The 17,404-nt window shown below is 37.2% G+C and overlaps 1 protein-coding gene across 3 annotated transcripts in view; it reads left to right on the forward strand.

The window, feature by feature from the left end:
- The window catches only part of ASAP2 (ArfGAP with SH3 domain, ankyrin repeat and PH domain 2), an 82,705-nt gene that overhangs the window by 34,940 nt on the left and 30,361 nt on the right, over nt 1-17,404 (forward strand). For all 3 annotated transcript variants that reach the window (XM_083857756.1, XM_083857757.1, XM_083857758.1), the window contains exons 6-10: nt 7,619-7,748; nt 9,861-9,946; nt 11,311-11,386; nt 11,864-11,950; nt 17,242-17,345. In XM_083857756.1, the coding sequence (XP_083713882.1) occupies nt 7,619-7,748; nt 9,861-9,946; nt 11,311-11,386; nt 11,864-11,950; nt 17,242-17,345 (483 nt within the window). The remainder of the gene's footprint in view (nt 1-7,618; nt 7,749-9,860; nt 9,947-11,310; nt 11,387-11,863; nt 11,951-17,241; nt 17,346-17,404) is intronic.

Raw genomic sequence — 17,404 nt, forward strand, 5'->3', positions numbered from 1 at the left:
AGGTAGCCCATATTCATCAGGAAATTCTTTCAGATCCTTTTTTTTTGGCATTTCTAAGTGGAGGGCTGGTATAATTACTGAGTGCTCTATTTTTATTTTTTTTTAAGTGGTTAGATGAAAGCTTCACATCAATATTTCAAAGTTTTAAGCTCTTAGTTCAGCCTGTTGGACTCCTTGACTTTGATCAAGACCAAAGGATCACCTGAGCATGAGGCTCAGGATCGGGAGTGTGGGAATTGTCTGTATAAGAAAATTTTTTAAAACAATGGGCTGCTCTTTTTTTGCCTTTTTTGTAGGCTGCTCTACGACAGCAGAAATTACTTTTCATTAATAAAGTTGGCAGTCAAGGAGTGTTGTTTTTCAGTGCAAGCTGTGTTGCTTATACCAAGAAGCAGACCATGTTTTCCATGGTTTTGTTGAGTTAAATTCAGTCTTGGAACTTCCATGAGACCTCCATCCCTGCAGTAGGACTGTGAGATTTGTCAGACCTCTTGTGCACAAGATCAGTTCCCAGATAAATTGAGATGTTACAAGCTGTCATTATGGAGCATTTGTCTTTAAAAACCAGAGATGGGAAATTTAATGATGTGATTTTCAATTTAGGATGAGAATATTAATTTGAGCTTGAATCTGTTCAGGTCAACTATATTCTCATACTAATTTTTGGACATAGGGAAACAGTGAGATTTTTCTGGGTTGTTATTATACGTGTTGCTGAGGTTTCTTAAGAAAATAACTTTTCATTCTGTGGTTGTCTTGAAAGCATCTAAACTTCCTTATAGCTGTGTGTTTTGGTCATCTGTAGCAGTGGGTGGATGCAGAGTTACCTCAAGCATTCTTAATTGCAAATTTTGGGGGTTTTGTTGTGGTATCTTCATGCTCTCTGCTTTAATAAAAAGGACAAAGGAACTGGGAGAGGTAACCTCAGTCTCACCTATAGCTTGTATTGTCGGAGTAGAATGGTGGACGTAGGTGCTGATAGCCAGAGGTTTGCTCAGCCTTCTTCAATCTGTTATTTTTGATAACTCCTTGTTTGGATTGTGCCTAAAACCAATTCTAAATGTGTGCTTAGTGAGCTGTCTTTTCCAGTGATATTTCTTCACATATGTGAATAATTATTTTTGAAATTATTCCTGGTTTTTTCTTCTTTTTTGCTTTTACTTTTCCCTTTGGGTTAACAAACTATTCAAGGGTGCTAGGCTGCTCTTTTTCTGCACATACCTCTGTATCATATGCTTAACATCATATTGTTCATCTGCATTTCCTTGTCACAGGTACAGACCTGTGAAGCTACATGCCAGATAATGAAGTGGTATTTTTGTAGTCTGTTGGGAAGTGACAGTTTTCATATTGATTGCTGTCTTTTAAGCTTATTTGTCACACTGCCTCATCTCTCTTACTTGCACCTTTGAGATGACCAAGTGTGACCTATTTGAAAAGGAATAAAGTTAATTTAAAAAGGGTATCTGCTTTGCTTTATTCACATAACAATTTTTGAGCTGCTGCTTCAACCTCTACATGTAACTGAATGTGTTTAAAAATTCCTGTGTATTTAGTTCTTGTTTGGGAGAGAGATGTTAAGATCCATTCTCTTGGATCACCATCCATCATCGTTGATTACTATGCACCTGCTTTGCCCTGTAGCCACTTATCTTCTAAGACTATTTTCCTCAGGATCATCTTAGCTGAAGTAACTGAGGGAAGCTGGATCCCTATTTCTTTGTATCCCCGGGCTGCTCTTGAATGAGGTAGTATGAGGAGCAAATAACCTATAGCTTCATGCAAACCTACCTCAGTCAAAAATTGGGACTATCCTGAGGTGACATTCATGAATAATTTATCTTTTCTCACCATCAGTCATTAACATGACTCAGTTGGAGCTATTAAGATGTTTTTAAAGCCTTAAAGCAGTGCATTTCTCAGGGGACCTCAGTTCAGTTGTTGTTTCCCACATCAGAGCTGGGAGATGCTGCCAGCCACCACAGCAGCGCAGCAGGATCGCTCTGTGTCCTTCGGGAGAGCTGCTTCACACTGGGCTCCCCTTGTTCCGAGGCTTTGCTTTCCCCCGTGTACTTAAACACTAATGGCAGGCGTGCCACGGGACCATATGGGGAAGGAGTACACATGTCATAAAAACTGCTCATTCTCCCAGCAGACAGATCTCATTCAGCAAGGCGCTGAGCCAGATATCACCCACATGCTTCAGTTTGATCCTTCCTGTTGTGGTAGATTCCGAGGTAAAGTCTTGGTATCAATTTTACACAGGAAATAGAAACATAAACTTACTGAAGCATTTTATTCACTTTTTAGCTGAATATGTCTGTATTCTGGAAATAAACCTGATTTTCCTGAAAAGAAAAACATACTAATTTTTTAAAACAAGAGTTGTCTAGTTTTGAGGCCTGTAAATGCCTATTATCTTCAGAAGTCTTCTTTAACAAGTGTTGTGCTAATGCTATGAAATGTAAAGGTTTAATGGAAACTAATGAGCTATTTCTGGGAAGGCTGATTACCTCTCCTCCTTTGCCATTCTCCTTTTAAAAACTGGGCATGAGGTGTCTTTTGCACAACTGAGTGAAGAGAACAAGTTGTTTGTGCTTATGGTATTTTAAGATCCAGGCATTAACAATACATTACTGGGAAGAAATGCAAGCACTCATATCTAGAAATAACTATCATTGATTTCTTTCTGAACTATTTGAAGTCAGTGGAAAAATGAACAAAGTCAAATACACTCGTCTGTTAAGATGTCTGCACAACTATTTGTTTAAGTGATATTATTTCCAGTTTGGTAAACTCATATTTTACACAATATGAAACAATTTTATCTCAAAATTCTTCAACCATTTCTCAATTTACTTCTTCAGAGCTGTAACTTGACTCAGTAGACCACTGATATTTGTAGCTCCTAGATATTCTGCCTTGTTTCCTTTTAATGCAAGTACATAAGACAAAGTGGAGGTCACAGCTTGTGGATAGGAATACAGAATGAAAGTGCTAAACAGGCTTGCTTAGAGTCATAGAATAGAATAATACAATTATTTAAGTTTGAAAATACCTTTAAGATGATGAAGTTCAACCATAAATCTAACACTGCCACATCCACATCTAAACCATGTCCCCCCCCACAGTGTTACATCTACACATCTAAATGCCTGGAGGGATAGCAACTCAACCACTCCCCTCAGCAGCCTATTCCAATGCTTGACAAAGCTTTCCAGAAGAGTTTTTTTTCTAATATCCAATCAAAACTTCTCCTGGTGTAACTTGAGGCAGTTCCTTTTTGTCCTATTGCTTGTTACCTGTGACAGGAAACTGAAATTCTATTGCTAAAACCTCCTTTCTGCTAGTTGTAAAGAGTTATAAGGTCCCCCCTGAGCCTCATTTTCGACAACCTAAAGAATCCCAGCTCCCTCAGGCACTTCTCATCAGATTTGTGCTCCAGACCCTTCTCCAGTTCTGTTGCTCTTCTCTGGACTTGCTCCAGTACCTCAATGTCTTTGAGGGGCCCAGAACTGAGCACAGCACTTGAGGTGTGGCCTCACTGGTGCAGAGTCCAGGGGTCAGGTCACTGCTCTGGTCCTGTTAACCACATTATTACTGATGCAGGCCAGGATACCATTGGTCTTCTTGGCCACCTGGGCACATGCTGGCTCATGTTCAGCTGGCTTCTGACCAGGACCTCCAGGCTCTTTTCTCACAGGCAGCTTTCCAGCCACTCTGTCCGCTGCCTTTAGCGCTGCCTGAGGTTGTTGAGATCCAAGTGCGGGGCCTGACACTTGGCCTTATTCAGCTTCATACCATTGGCCTTCCCCTGTCGATCCAGCCTGTCCAGATCCCTCTGCAGTGTCTTCCTACCCTCCAGCACATCCACATTCCCCCTCCAGCTTAGTGTCATCTGAAGACTTACTGGGAAGGCACTCAATCCCCTTTTCCAGGTGATTCATAGAGATATTAATCAGGGCTGGCCCCAGCGGTGAGCCTGAGGAATACCACTAGTGACCAGGCACCAGCTGGAGCATTTCCATTCACTACCATCCTCTGCAGGCTTTTCAGGCAGTTTTTTTGTCAAGTGAACAATTTCTCCAAGAGAATTCTGTGGGAAACAGTGTCAAAGGCTACACTGAAGTCCAGTTAACCACATCCACAATATACTGTTTCGAGTCTAAGAATTCATATTAAGTATTTTTATTTTGAAAGTGATTACCTACAAATTAAATGGAAATGTTTTTGAATGAATACACAGGTGTTATGGATAAATTGATGAAAATATCTGAGCACATTTCACTCCTTCTGCCCTCTTCCCCTTTATCATTCAGAGCAGGATGTATAGAAGGGAACACCTTTCCAGCATTTCCAAAAGGAAAAGATGAATTCTTCATTGAGGACTTGAGTGATAGGAGAGACATGCTTTACTGTGAGCATTGACAAGCAGTAGGGTGAAATAAAATGGAGGCTGTTTCACCCAGACTCAGCCTGGCTTACTGCTCGATGGAGGAGAGGAAGAGTGAGTTGCTTCCTAGCCAGCCAGTTCAGTACTGCTGCATGGACACAGAGTGCTCTGATTGTTTACCCTTATTGACTGGCAGAAAATAAATACAAGTCTTTGGTACTTATTTATACCACGACCTGTATGACAAAATTATTTTATTTGAAATGAAAATTGTAGTTTATATTGCAATATGGTTGCTTTTCAAATTGAAGTGGTAAAAATAGTCTTGTTTTGGAAACTGAATGGGTGAGACCATTTATTTTGTATCTCTTGGACTTTGTTGTAATTTTTCATCCTGTATTTCAACTTTGCTTGTCTGTTACACACATCTGAGCTCACTGTATATTAGCTATGTGCAGCTGTGTTGTAAATGGACTGATGTGTGCTCACGTCTTAATCTTAGTCAGCAAAGTCTGTGTATGTGATATGTGCTGCATGAGCTCCAAGAATAGCAGCATTACAAAACATTTGCTGCTTTCTTATTGCTTCTAGGGTATTTTTTAGAGTTTTCACAATTTTCCTATTAATTTAGGTTAATTGATCTGCCTGGAAAATCTGAATACCCTGCGACATTTGGAAATCCCACAGTGTAGTGTTACAGGACTTTCTTTGCCAAAAGGATTTGGTTAATGTCACAATAGACTGACCCTTGAAGCTGAGTTGATCCTTGCATTTGGATAGGACACTCAGCCAGCCTTTAGTACTCAGAGGATTTGCATGCAAAAGGGCTGTGAGGGGTTTCTTTGTTTCCCAAGAAACACAGTGTCCTGTAGTGTCGGTCAGATAGGAGGTAGCACATTATTGTGGCAAAACAACAGGGTAAATTCTGAATTACAAAGATGAAGATGTAGCTAGATATTAAAAGCATAAATAATGAGGAAAGGCAAATGGAAAATGCACCAGACATGTATCTCTGATACTTATCACTCACAGACGATTTTGGGTTATTTGGTAAAGTATCTTTTTGAGTTTTTGAAGACAGGTAGCCTGAAGCTCCACCAAATGGCTTCAAGGATATCTTTCTCTGAATTGCTTGATAGAGGTCAGTATATTTTCATCTTGGTTTAACTATTTTTTGCCTGTGGAGTATGATTTATCCTTTAGAGAGCAGAAAGAACTTTTTACCAAAATCTAGCTTCCTTTAGGAGGAATACAAAGTATGCTGTGATATTGTGCATAATGTTTGCCTCTTTGGCAGTGTTAGCTGTCTTTTGATTTAGAATCTTTTTAGCATTGAGAGATACCTTATGACATGCTAATAAACTCCTAAGATTTTGGAGGTGGTTTCATTTTCTTATGCTATTGTATTGTTCTCTGTAAAAAATGAAAATATTATGCAATAGTAATTGGTAGTATCACACCTGGTCACATGTTAGTGAGTTCTCTGGTCTCAGGAACTGTTAGGTTAATGTGGAAATTGAGAGAACTCAAACATCCTCAATCTTTCCTCTGAGGTTTGACTGTTTTAGAACTATCAAGTATGATATAATGTAAACTCTTCTAGAGTGTGTGCTGGAAAGAAGCTGCATATTCATTATTTTCTCTGAATCTTTTTTCTAATGGTTTATCTTTCTTGTTCAGGATTGTCTGGTTAATTCTTGTATCTGGACTCTTGTTTTCTGTGCCTTCAAAATAGCATAATTGGCAGTAATTGGGTGAGAGTGCTGACTTATTTTTCATGAAAACAGAACATTCTGGAATTGACTTTTAATTCAGGTGACTGGAGGTTTGCAGAATATTTATTTCAAAGGAGAGGAGCTACCTTCCAAACGTCTGCTTCTGGAGGGATGTGATGGGCTGAGGAGGAGCACAGTGCTGGCTGGATGTGCTGGCTGCTGGAACACTGCACAGAGCTGGCTCTGCTCTGCCTGCCCGTGCTGAGAGCACAGTGTGGCTTTTTGAACTGCTGCTCAAAATGCTTCCCAGTGGGAATGTTGAGGGGAAGGATTAAAGGAATTAATTCTTGTTTCCTCTTGCTGCTTGAGGTGTAATAGGAGGCAGTTCCTCATTTTTGAGAAGTGTAAGTACAGAATATTTTGTTGACTTGAAGTCCTCAGACCTTCTAGACATTTTCCCATAAGCTGTTAGGGTAATGTTAACATCAGGTTAAGAGAGTACTTGAGACATGTCATCTTTTCAGAGAGAGAGCTAAGAGACACTTGACTACCCAAGAGGTGGCAGGACAGTTGTGTGTGTTATTTGTTCCTCTGATCTCCTTCCTGTATTCCTGTGTAATGCTTCCTCATGTTCAAAAACAGTATAGCATTTCCTCAGGAAGCTCTTTTCAGAATTTTGAGGTTCTAAACAGTATGAGTAGCAAACCAAAAGTCTTCAGAAAGTAAACACACTTACGCATTTTCTTTCCTTAATATGGATTTTTTTCCCTATATTAGACTTGTCTAACTAGGTTGTCAGATTATGCTACTGCATTTAGGAATAATGTGGAAAATAGCTTTAACAAATGCAGAAGTGAGTTTATGGGAATATGCCAGGCATTGGTTATTCATTTATATTCCGCAGGAGAACCTGTTTTATTCAGAGCTCTTGGAAAATGTTCATGGAAACTTTTAGAGAATTAGAACAGCTGGTCTAGCAGACTTTGAAGTCTGCAACACAGCCGGCTGGTCGGCATTCCCAGTGCCAACTGGCTCAGCAGCAAGTACAGACAGCAACTGTGATTTTGGCTTAGGAAACCCTGTATATATAGAAGATGACTTGATGACAGGCAAGACTCAATAAATCTGGTGACATAATTGAACTTTGTTAACCAGTGTTTGCTCTGTTGGGATTAAACATCCCTCTATGTTTTCAATTAAAACTCATTATTTTTCCTGTATTTTCTTTCTTTGGAGCAGGAACTTAGTATGTTCTTCTCATTGATTGTCTTCTTTTGGAATATCTGTCAGAACATTACTTTAACAGATGATTAATTAGATTTCAGCTACTGTATGTCATTGCTGAGCTTTAGTCATTGTCAAATTTCAAATGAAATGTCATCTGGAAATAAGTTGTATGCAAAGCTACAGGAGTTTGGCTCCGCATCTGTCAGTAGACTTTGTGAATAATCTGATTTCCTGAGAGGCTGTGGATTTCTCACTTCATTGACTGGTTCTTTTTGCCTTATAGTACAAAAATAGAGAAGGAGAAAAAAGAGCATGCTAAGCTGCATGGGATGATTCGCACAGAAATCAGTGGAGCTGAAATTGCAGAAGAGATGGAGAAAGAAAGAAGGTTCTTCCAGTTACAGATGTGTGAGGTAAGATTCAGTGTGAAATTATTCTTGTTCTGCTGCTGTTTTTAGGAAAAGTTTGAAAAATGCAATTATTTAAGACTAGCTGTGATATTAAAGGGAAATGCCAAGTTATTTGTTGACTCCATTTGTGAACACGTATTTTTTTAGTTATCCTGATGGGCAATTTTGCAGGGAATTTAGATATTTTCTAATTTCACTTAACAGGTAAATTAGTGCAAATAAACCACTAAGAGATTATAATAAAAAAGTCTTTATACTACTACTTCACTGTAAGTTATTTTAAGCCCTTGATCATTCTCTGAATTGTTCCCTGTGCTGACAGCTGTTGTGTTATTAGGAGGAGGGGCTCTAGTCTAGCAGGCTGCTTGGTTGGTGCAGGAAAAAAGTGCTAGGGATAAAATCCAGTTGTCTTTCAAGTTGTTTCAGAATGTTTCTACTTCAAAATCTCTGTGATTTTGCAGTATGTTAAATATGATGTGAATATTTTCGGTTTGATTCATTTAAGGGTATGTCTAGTTCTGTGGTTGGGAATTCAAGTTGCTGTGTTCTTTTTTAGTACACATTAGCCCAGAAATATACCATGGGTGTTTCTACTGCCTTTCCTGTGCTGATGATAGCTAATTTGACTCATATGCCAGCATAGCAGAACTGTAGTTGTCCTGAATATTACTTTTAGTAACTACATGCACTCAAACATAAGAGAAAAGCTTCACATTCCTATACAGAATCAGACTAAAATGTTCAAAACTGATAAAGCAATTTGAGTAACAAATAAACATATGGATGTTGTCAGCTAATTGCCCATCTGTATCCTTCCTAAGAAACAACTAGGAACAGATGCTTCTCTCTTGCTGTGTCACAATAAAGGAAGAGTTCACTTTAGTCAGTTGTAGTGATAATGAAGGGTGAAATCTGTGAAATTGGATCAAATTACCTTAAATGTGGAGTAGCTGAATTGTATCCTGTATTTCTTCTGATTTTGAGAATAAGAAGTTTATACTCAGTTACTTCTGAATAGTTGTGAAAAAGAACTTTGGTTTTGTTTTGATAGTAAGTCAGAAGGATGACATATTGAAGTTTTATCATAAGTACAGACTAGTTTTCTATAAATTATGAAAGTGAACTGAATACCAAATGCCTAGAGCTCCTTTTTTTTAATTAACAGGAGCTGGAGAGGTGACTGTTGTAACTAAATACTATCCAGTGCATGTCTGCATTTAGGCTCATCATTTGTTCACCTGAACCAGCATAAGAAGCTGTAACATTGCAAGCTGGCACTTGGATGTTGCTTTACTTTAGTTGCTTTGAAACATTTTGGGTGTCCTGTGAGAAGGGGAAACCCAGATGCATTAGAGCATCATTAAAAGGCATTCACTCCTTCGCTTGGAGGTCAATGTCTATGTTGAGATTAAAATTTGTTGTCATTTAATGGACAGTTAAGGACTTGGATATTTGATCAATCATACTTCTGCTTGCATGGCTGACACATTTTATGCTGTGATATTCAGGGAGATGCCACTTAATGTGGACTTTGATTGTGTCTTATGCAAAAGGACAATGATTACACTTTTTTGTGCTTGACAGTAGATTCTTTGAAAAATCTCTTGCTAAACTGTAATTTGTTGTAATTACCATGTATAAGGATTTGATAAAGAAAAATATAAAATCAACAGGCAAATTTTGAAACTTGTTAAAATAATCCCTCACTTTTTTTTTTTTAAGGAAACTGCTTTCCTCCTAATGACATCTGTTTAGAAATGAATTCAACAAGTGAGATACGTTTTTACATGTACTGTAAGAATGGGTTCCTAAATGTACTCTACAAACCATTTCATGCTTTCTTTAACAGAGGCTTTACTTAGGAAGCCCAAAGGATATTCTAAAAATTTGAACAAATCATAGTGAAATATCCTCATAGGATATCAAAAGTCAGTAGTGACAAGAATTCTTTAAATGTGATTTAACTCCTGAGGCCACTTTTTGCTGTGTTTTCTTTTAGGTTTTGTAAATCTATGACTGTTAAAACTTGTTGGAATATAACTGAAAATAAAATGTTAAAAAAAACACCCTGTAGCAGTAATAAGTAATTTGTTTTGTGGCTTACTATTTTAACAGTACCTGCTGAAAGTCAATGAAATCAAGATTAAAAAAGGAGTGGACTTGCTTCAGAACTTGATCAAGTATTTTCATGCTCAGTGCAAGTATGTTTTATTTTTCTTTATCTCTACACTAACTGGAACAATGTTTTGTTTTCAACTTTTGACATCATCATAACACTTTTCTAGAATTTTCAAAATAAATCTTAAAGATTCAGCTGTTCTTGCTGGTGTCTTTTGACAGATTGCTTTTCTCAGATTAGTCATAGCTTTTGTTGCAATATTCTGAAAAATGTAATGAGGTTGAGCTTGTTACATTGAGTATAGTTGTATGTTCCAAAGGAATACATTAAGTCACCACGTTTATAAACTACTCTTGAAACAGGGCTTTTAGTTTGATTTATTACTTAGTGATCCATTAGTTTTGATGGACTTCTTTGAGTGTATCTAAAGTAATTCTGTGCTCAAGAAAAATAAGTTGCATAAGCAGTGGAATAAAACTATATTGAAAGAGTCACTCTTTTTCTAGTTTATTGGAGGAGGACTGAGTATTAAAACATATAATTCTCATTAGAACTATGTGCTTTTGTGATGATAGTGTTACAAATCTGTCGTGTAGCAATGAAGTCACAGCTATAAACCTGAAAGAGCCATTGCTACCCTGTTGAAATCCTTTAAGTTTTCATCTTAAAACATCAGTCTGCCTCTATGTATTTTTTCCTTAAATAGCTTTGTTGCTTTTAAAATCAGTTTGTAGCATCATTAATCTCCTCTGTCAGTTTAATAAAATTTTAGCAACATAAATGTGTGTTATATTGTCACTTTCACAACTGCTTCCCTGAGTGAGAATATTTTATGTTGCAAACAGTGCAGCAATTTAATCAAATATGCATGTAACTGTGATTTCTTAAAATTTATTTTTTAAATCTCAAATAATTTTTGTAAGAACTGGAATACTTGGTATAGATAGCATTACTCTGCCAATACAAAATGCATATACTACAGAAAGATGTAGCATATTCAGCTTACATATAGACCATAATTAATGCTTGGGAAACAAAGGGGTTTTCCTTTAGTAAAAAGATTGCATCAGACATAAAATGATGTGGCTTCAAGAAATCACAATTATTTTATATCTACCAGAGCTTTTGCTGCTCTGCAAATGCATTTTACTTGCTCTGGGCCTTCACAAAGTGTGATGAAAACTTGTATTTAAGGTGAGAATGAGGAAAACTTGTGTGGCAGTGGATTGTGGCAGTTCTGAATCTAATTGGGGATTTTGCATGTTAGAATAAGCTATGATGGAAATAAAGAAGTGGATCGGTTAAAGATGGGTTAAAAAAAAAAGTTCACTGCTTTGAAGCTTACAGGATGGCTTAATAATATGCATGTCTTACTTTGGCAACTTTTTAAGCAGAAAATACAAAGTAAAGTTTTATAACAGGTTGCTTTTTGCTTTTCTTTTAAAGTTTCTTTCAGGATGGGTTAAAAGCAGTTGAAAGTCTCAAACCTTCAATTGAGACACTTTCGACAGATCTTTATACAGTGAGTAGCAACGTTTCATGTTTGTGTGGTAAATTTATTTTTTTACAGTAGAAGCATTTGGTTCAGACTGTCTGACTGCTTTAATAGTCAGCATTTAAGGTTTAGAGTAGATTGTTGGTAAAATCTTGTTTTAATATGGCATTCAGAAGCCTTAATTTCAGTTCAGGACCCCACTGTGTAAAATGTTACGAAAACAGCCTTTGCTCTAAAGTGTTTAAGTAGAAAATAACATGTGGTTTCAAATGGAGCACAAGGAGGCGAGACTATTGTGAGGCAATATCAAAGTTAATATCCTAACTCAGCAATATCCTAACCATTATCAAGTTTTCTGAAGATACAAGGGAAAATAAACTGATCACATTATCTTTTCTCTTTTCTTGCATTCTCACTGAATAGTTCTCAAAAAATGAACCAATTTGAAAGACCTGCATTAAAAAAAAAGAAATTATTTTTAACCTATGTTTTTCTTCATTCAAGATTAAACAAGCACAAGATGAAGAACGAAGACAATTAACACAGCTCAGAGATATTTTAAAATCAGCACTCCAAGTTGATCAGAAAGAGGTGAGCATATAAGGTGGTTTACCTTTGGAATGCCTATTTTAATTACTTGTAATGTAATGTTAATATTCAAAATAAAGTTATTTTAACTTTTATCAGACATTTAATTCCTTTTGTTAATTCATCTTTGTTTTGATGCTGATGTTGAATGTTTCTGACGAAGGCATTTTTTAAAAGAAAATGAATGCCCACTAAAAATATGAGACTTTCTGAAAAATAATTCAGTTTTGTTACCTGTATTGTACTGGTACTTCAGATGGTGCACTGTTGCTCAAACTGAGAAAGAAAGAACTTGAGCAATATCAAGAAGTCCCTATTCATAGAACCTTATCTCACAATATTATTCCAAACTGTATAATGATTATGTAAAACTGAACTTCAGATCCCAAAACACCTCTGTCATCATCTGCAAAAATGACAATCAAGTTTGCTACCCAGCTGCAAAATGCCAGTGTTCAGATGTGCAAGAACTGGGTCAGTTTGGTAGTCTAATAAGTATTTTTTGAGTTCCAATTATGATTGCTGTTAGATTTAATGAATTCTGGAGTAATTTCAAACTCTGATCTGGAAGTAAGCATCTTTAGTGCAATGTAATCCTAAATGCTGGGTCTACTTTTGTTTCAGATTGCTAGTGCCTCCTCTTCATATAAATAAATGCCATCCAGCTTCCTTTGTGTAGCTGCTGGCCCATGAGTAAATGATGAATGAGCCCCCACCCCCTTTTCTGATTCTCTTTCTGAGAGGGATCACAATGAAATAGTTTAGTCTACAGAGCTCAGACTTCCTTGATCTTTTCCGGTCTTGCTTTGATCTTCCCATAAGGGTTATGGTGACTCCTGGCTTTCACTGCTGACAGATCATGGTTGTTGAGCAACGTAATCTAGTGAAAGGTGTCCTTACACACAGCCAGGGGTTGGACTTGATCTTTAAAGGCCCCTCCCAACACAAACCCATCTGATTCTGTGACTTGCTCACAGGCATTTGGAATGGCCTGGAACACTCTTCAGTTTGTTACTTTGGGAAGTTTGCATTAATGACCATTGTGTACAGAGTTCCATAAGATCAGCAGGCACTTCCTTAGGTTTTGCCAGGCTTTCAGGACTCACTGATTGGCCAAAAACTTCCAAATTTGAACTTGGTAGAGGGAGAGACTGAGGAACTTTGTGGAAATGGTGACTGCTTTGGGTTAGTCATTGCCTGCCTGCTCCCAAGGAGCCTTTTCTGTTCAGGGTGTGTTAACTCTTTTACCTGGATCTGTGTTCAAGAGAGATAGCAGAAGTAGTTGGCTTTCATGGTTGCTGGGAATGTCTATCAGTGATAATGATATTAAATATATATGGGAGATGTGACAAGTACATATTTTTTCACTGACTCAAAAATTACTAATACACATAAATTTATTATTTCTACTGGGTTTATGACATTTAAAAATACAAGTATAAAAAGTGCTTTATGCTATAGTCATTATTTATTAATTCTTCAAATTTAGAATATAGATGCTTACCTGCAGAGCATGAGAATTAATATAATTATTTTTAAAGCTTTTTGAAAACATCAATTAATCAGTGGGATGCCAAAGAGTTCTTATATAATTTACTGTAAAACCCATTAATATTATTCTTGTTGCACTGTAATTTTCTTTACTATAACTGATTTCTTTTTCCTTCCTGAAATGCATTTACATTTTGTGACCGAAGTCTAGGAGAGTAAGTGTTACTATGTTTTAATGAAAATAGTGGCATGATTTCCATTCAGATTTCAAGAAACTGGATTTTTCTTCTGAGCTTTTGTCTGTTGGCATGAAAAGACTGGTTCTTTCTCCTCTTTGGTATATTTCATTAACCCAAAAACCCCCAAAACAAACAAAAACCCAGAAAAAACAAAACAAACAAACAAACCATTATTTTAAAAAATCAGATTTTTCTTGGGAAAGAAAATTGTTGTAAAACAAATCAGTGATTTCCTATGTACTTTGTTTTGGAAATTAAATCCAGTTGCTTGATTTGATGTTCTTGCAAGAATTTGAAGATATATGTATTTTTAATTAAAATAGACTTTATGTATGAAATGGCAGAACATTGACAAATACTGTTCCTGTTGTGTTTAAAAAATTGAACACAGACAAGCACTCCCAGTGAATGTTTTTTTGTTGTGCCTATATGCATAGTTTCTTCCTGCACACAACTTCCTCAAACCTGGTTTGTACTGAAACTTCTTTTTGAAATGTCATTTTGTGTACACATTCATAATTTTTATTTTTTTAAGTTTTTATTTTTAATTGCAGAAGTTCTGCAAGTTTCAGAGTCAACCTTAGAGTTGTATTACCTTAACTGTTCTTGTTCCCACGACCTTGGATAAGGTCACCTCCTTTGACTGTAGTGTTTTGTTTCTGCTTCTTTGGTAGAACCTATAATCTGTTTAGGCACTGCAAAATAAGCTAAATGTTGTGTTTCTTGACAAAGATTTTGTTAGGTTTGCTGCAGGGGAGGCTGCCTGCAGGGAATTCTGGTAGATATATCAGAATAGAAAAGATAGATATGTCATTTGAAGAATTTGTGGGGCTGTAATAGGGATAGGGATGGGATAGATAAGGGATGGATCTCTGGAATATCTTCTTGGCAATGATCCTGCTAATGTCACAGAAGCTCAGGCTCTGGGAGAGCTATAAGAGCTTTTTTTGGTAGCTTTACTCACAGGAGTGATCTAAACAGTCTAAAAATCCCACTTCCGGGGAGCTGTGGAATGGCTAGCCAAAATTTCTTGTGTATAGGTTGAAGCCCCTTGTATGAAAAGTTCTGTTGTGTTCACGTAGTGGGGCTGATAAATAGGATCTTAGAATATTCACAGACCATCTTTAGAAAATAATGTTTTCACATTTCTTTCATTTTTAGCTCTGCTGTTCAGCTTGTCTTAGATGTCAGTATATGTTTATAGACTTTGGAAGAGAGAATTTCAATCCTTTCTATGGTCAGTGAAGTGATTCACTAAGAACATGCTGCAAATTTTAAATGACTCACCTCTTTTTATATGCCTGTCTGTATTTCAAAGTTGATAAAGTGGTCAAAGTTCAGTTCCTTAGGCTTGTGTACTTCAGCCTGTTCTGATCTTGTTATGGTCAAGATATACTTGAAATGACAATACTCTGCACTAGGTGTGTGTCCTCTATCCTGTGGTGATCCATTTCCTCCCATAGGTAATGTACATTGTTTCTGCTCCTCCAGTGAGGCTATTGGGTCTGACCCTGTTATCTGTGGTTTGTATCTCTGTTTTGTGCAGTATGCAAACCAGAAATAAGGGAAGATCCTTGGAGAGCCTGCTTATGGAAAAGGCGTCCTGAAAGGAAGGATGTTAATTGTGATGGTGATTTGTGGAGTCTCTTAGGAGCTGGATGGAAATCATGAACTTCTTGTCAGACAGCTGTGGAAAACCATAATTTGGCAATCACATTGGATAGTATTGATTTGGACATGACCTGAACTGAGAATTTAAAATGGACAATATGTTTGTCCTTAAGATCTTTTCATGAAATAGTATTAAATTTTTTAGATACTGTTCATAGTCATGAATGTGTGGAAATACACGTCAGCTGCTGCAGCTTCCTCTCCTGCTGAAATAAGGCAGGAAGCTTGTATTATTGGTTTGCCAGTTTGGCCAAACACAGCAGCTGAGCATAAACAGATGAAGGGAGCTAGCTGAAATGAGGCAGAAAATAATGCACAAAAAGTAGCAGCACAGACTAAAGTAATGGGAATGATGCTATGAGCAGGTGTTGGAGGTCATCAGTAATCTTTACATAATTGAGGATGGGGAGAACTGAAATTAATTTCCCGTCAGGCCTCTAATCTTGAGAATGGAGTTCCTTTACTGTCTAATGGGAGGCAGAGATCAAGGCATTGCAGGGCACAATAGGCAGTGTCTGATCAGATTTTCTTCAAAAGTCAGTAAATGTACGCGTGCAATGGTTTTTAATGAGTGACAGGAATATTTTAAAAATGTTGTTCTGGCTTTTTGTTGTGCAGAGTGCAAAACCAAATAATTCTATGTAAACAAACAAGAAGGGAAGGATAAACAGACTGGTTTAAATCTGAAAAGATGCTTTAGCAGGCACAGACAGCAAAGTGGTAGTTCCTTAGGGCCTTTAAAAGGCTCAGATGATGTTGTAGCTACCTGGTATGTCTTCCTGGATCACTTGCTGAGAGGCAGGGAGAGGACACAGGTGGCATCTCTTGAAAAGGAGCACCAAGGAGTGCTGCAGCCTGTGCTGAGCTCAGCTCATGGCTCTCAGGACCACTGAGCTCCAGCAGTGTATTCAGGATGAGCCTGAAATCTGCAGCTTGGAGGTTGAAGTCTTAAGTTCTGAACAGGGAGCTCTGTCCCTACCATCATGTTTAGAATAGCTCATAGTCATATAAGTGAGCTGCTTTGTGTCCTTTTTCCTTACTGTAATTGTTATATGGCATATATAGCACAAGAGTAATTATGTCCACGGAGCAATGACAGTAGAAAAGAAAAAAAATGAAAATTTTAAGTAATAGTCATTGTTACTCTGTGCATTTAAAAGTCCACTCTGTCATGCTACTGCTGTTAATATGATGTGACACATCAGATTCCTCATTTTCAGGTTCTTATTATTTAAGAAGTTGGACTCTTGCAGCAGTGAGTCCTGCCTCTGGGTAGTTCTGAGAGCAGTGAGAAGGGTTCAATTAATCCTTGTCTTTTCATCTCTCAGAATTCTACTTTCTTCCAGATATTTGCTTTTTTTTTTTTTTTTTTTTTTTTTTTAAATGACTTTTTAATTTTTCTGTATGACTCCTGAACTATGTTTCTAGAGGGACTCTTCTGCTTTTCAGACAATAATTTGACTCAATTTCCACAAGGAAAATCACTTCTTCAAGTTGAAATATGTAATTATTTTTTCAGTGGAAGAGTGCACTAGCAATCGCAGGTAATAATAGTCTTTAATGATTGTACCTTGCAGTGTTTACATGAGTTAGAAAGGACACTGCTCAGTTATATTTTGGGTTAAAACTCGTATATATTAAGGCCAAGAGTAAATCTAAATAAAAGCAACTAAAAAGATTTTGGTAGGTGCTGATATTGGGTACTTCTCAAATGTTTTTTCTGCTCTCTGAAATAAGAAATGGATCTTGTTCTCTCTCATTGAGGAGGAAAAGTGTGCTTCATTTGGCCTGTTGGATTAGAGCAGGAAGGAGAAGCTCTTGAAACTCATTAGTGGGGAGGGTAGTTTTGTTGAAAGTGTGGAATGCATCACAAATTGCTGTTGATTATTTCAGGATTCTCAGATTCGTCAGAGTACAGCTTACAGTTTACATCAGCCTCAGGGAAACAAGGAACACGGCACTGAGCGGAGTGGCAGTCTCTACAAGAAAAGTGATGGGTAAGTACTGCTGGAGTTTGCTGGGAGAAATATTGGGGCCTAGGAGCTCAAGCAATGTT

This window comes from Zosterops lateralis (genome assembly GCF_965231275.1).
Source record: "Zosterops lateralis genome assembly, chromosome: 3".
In the NCBI taxonomy this organism is placed as follows: Eukaryota; Metazoa; Chordata; class Aves; order Passeriformes; family Zosteropidae; genus Zosterops; species Zosterops lateralis.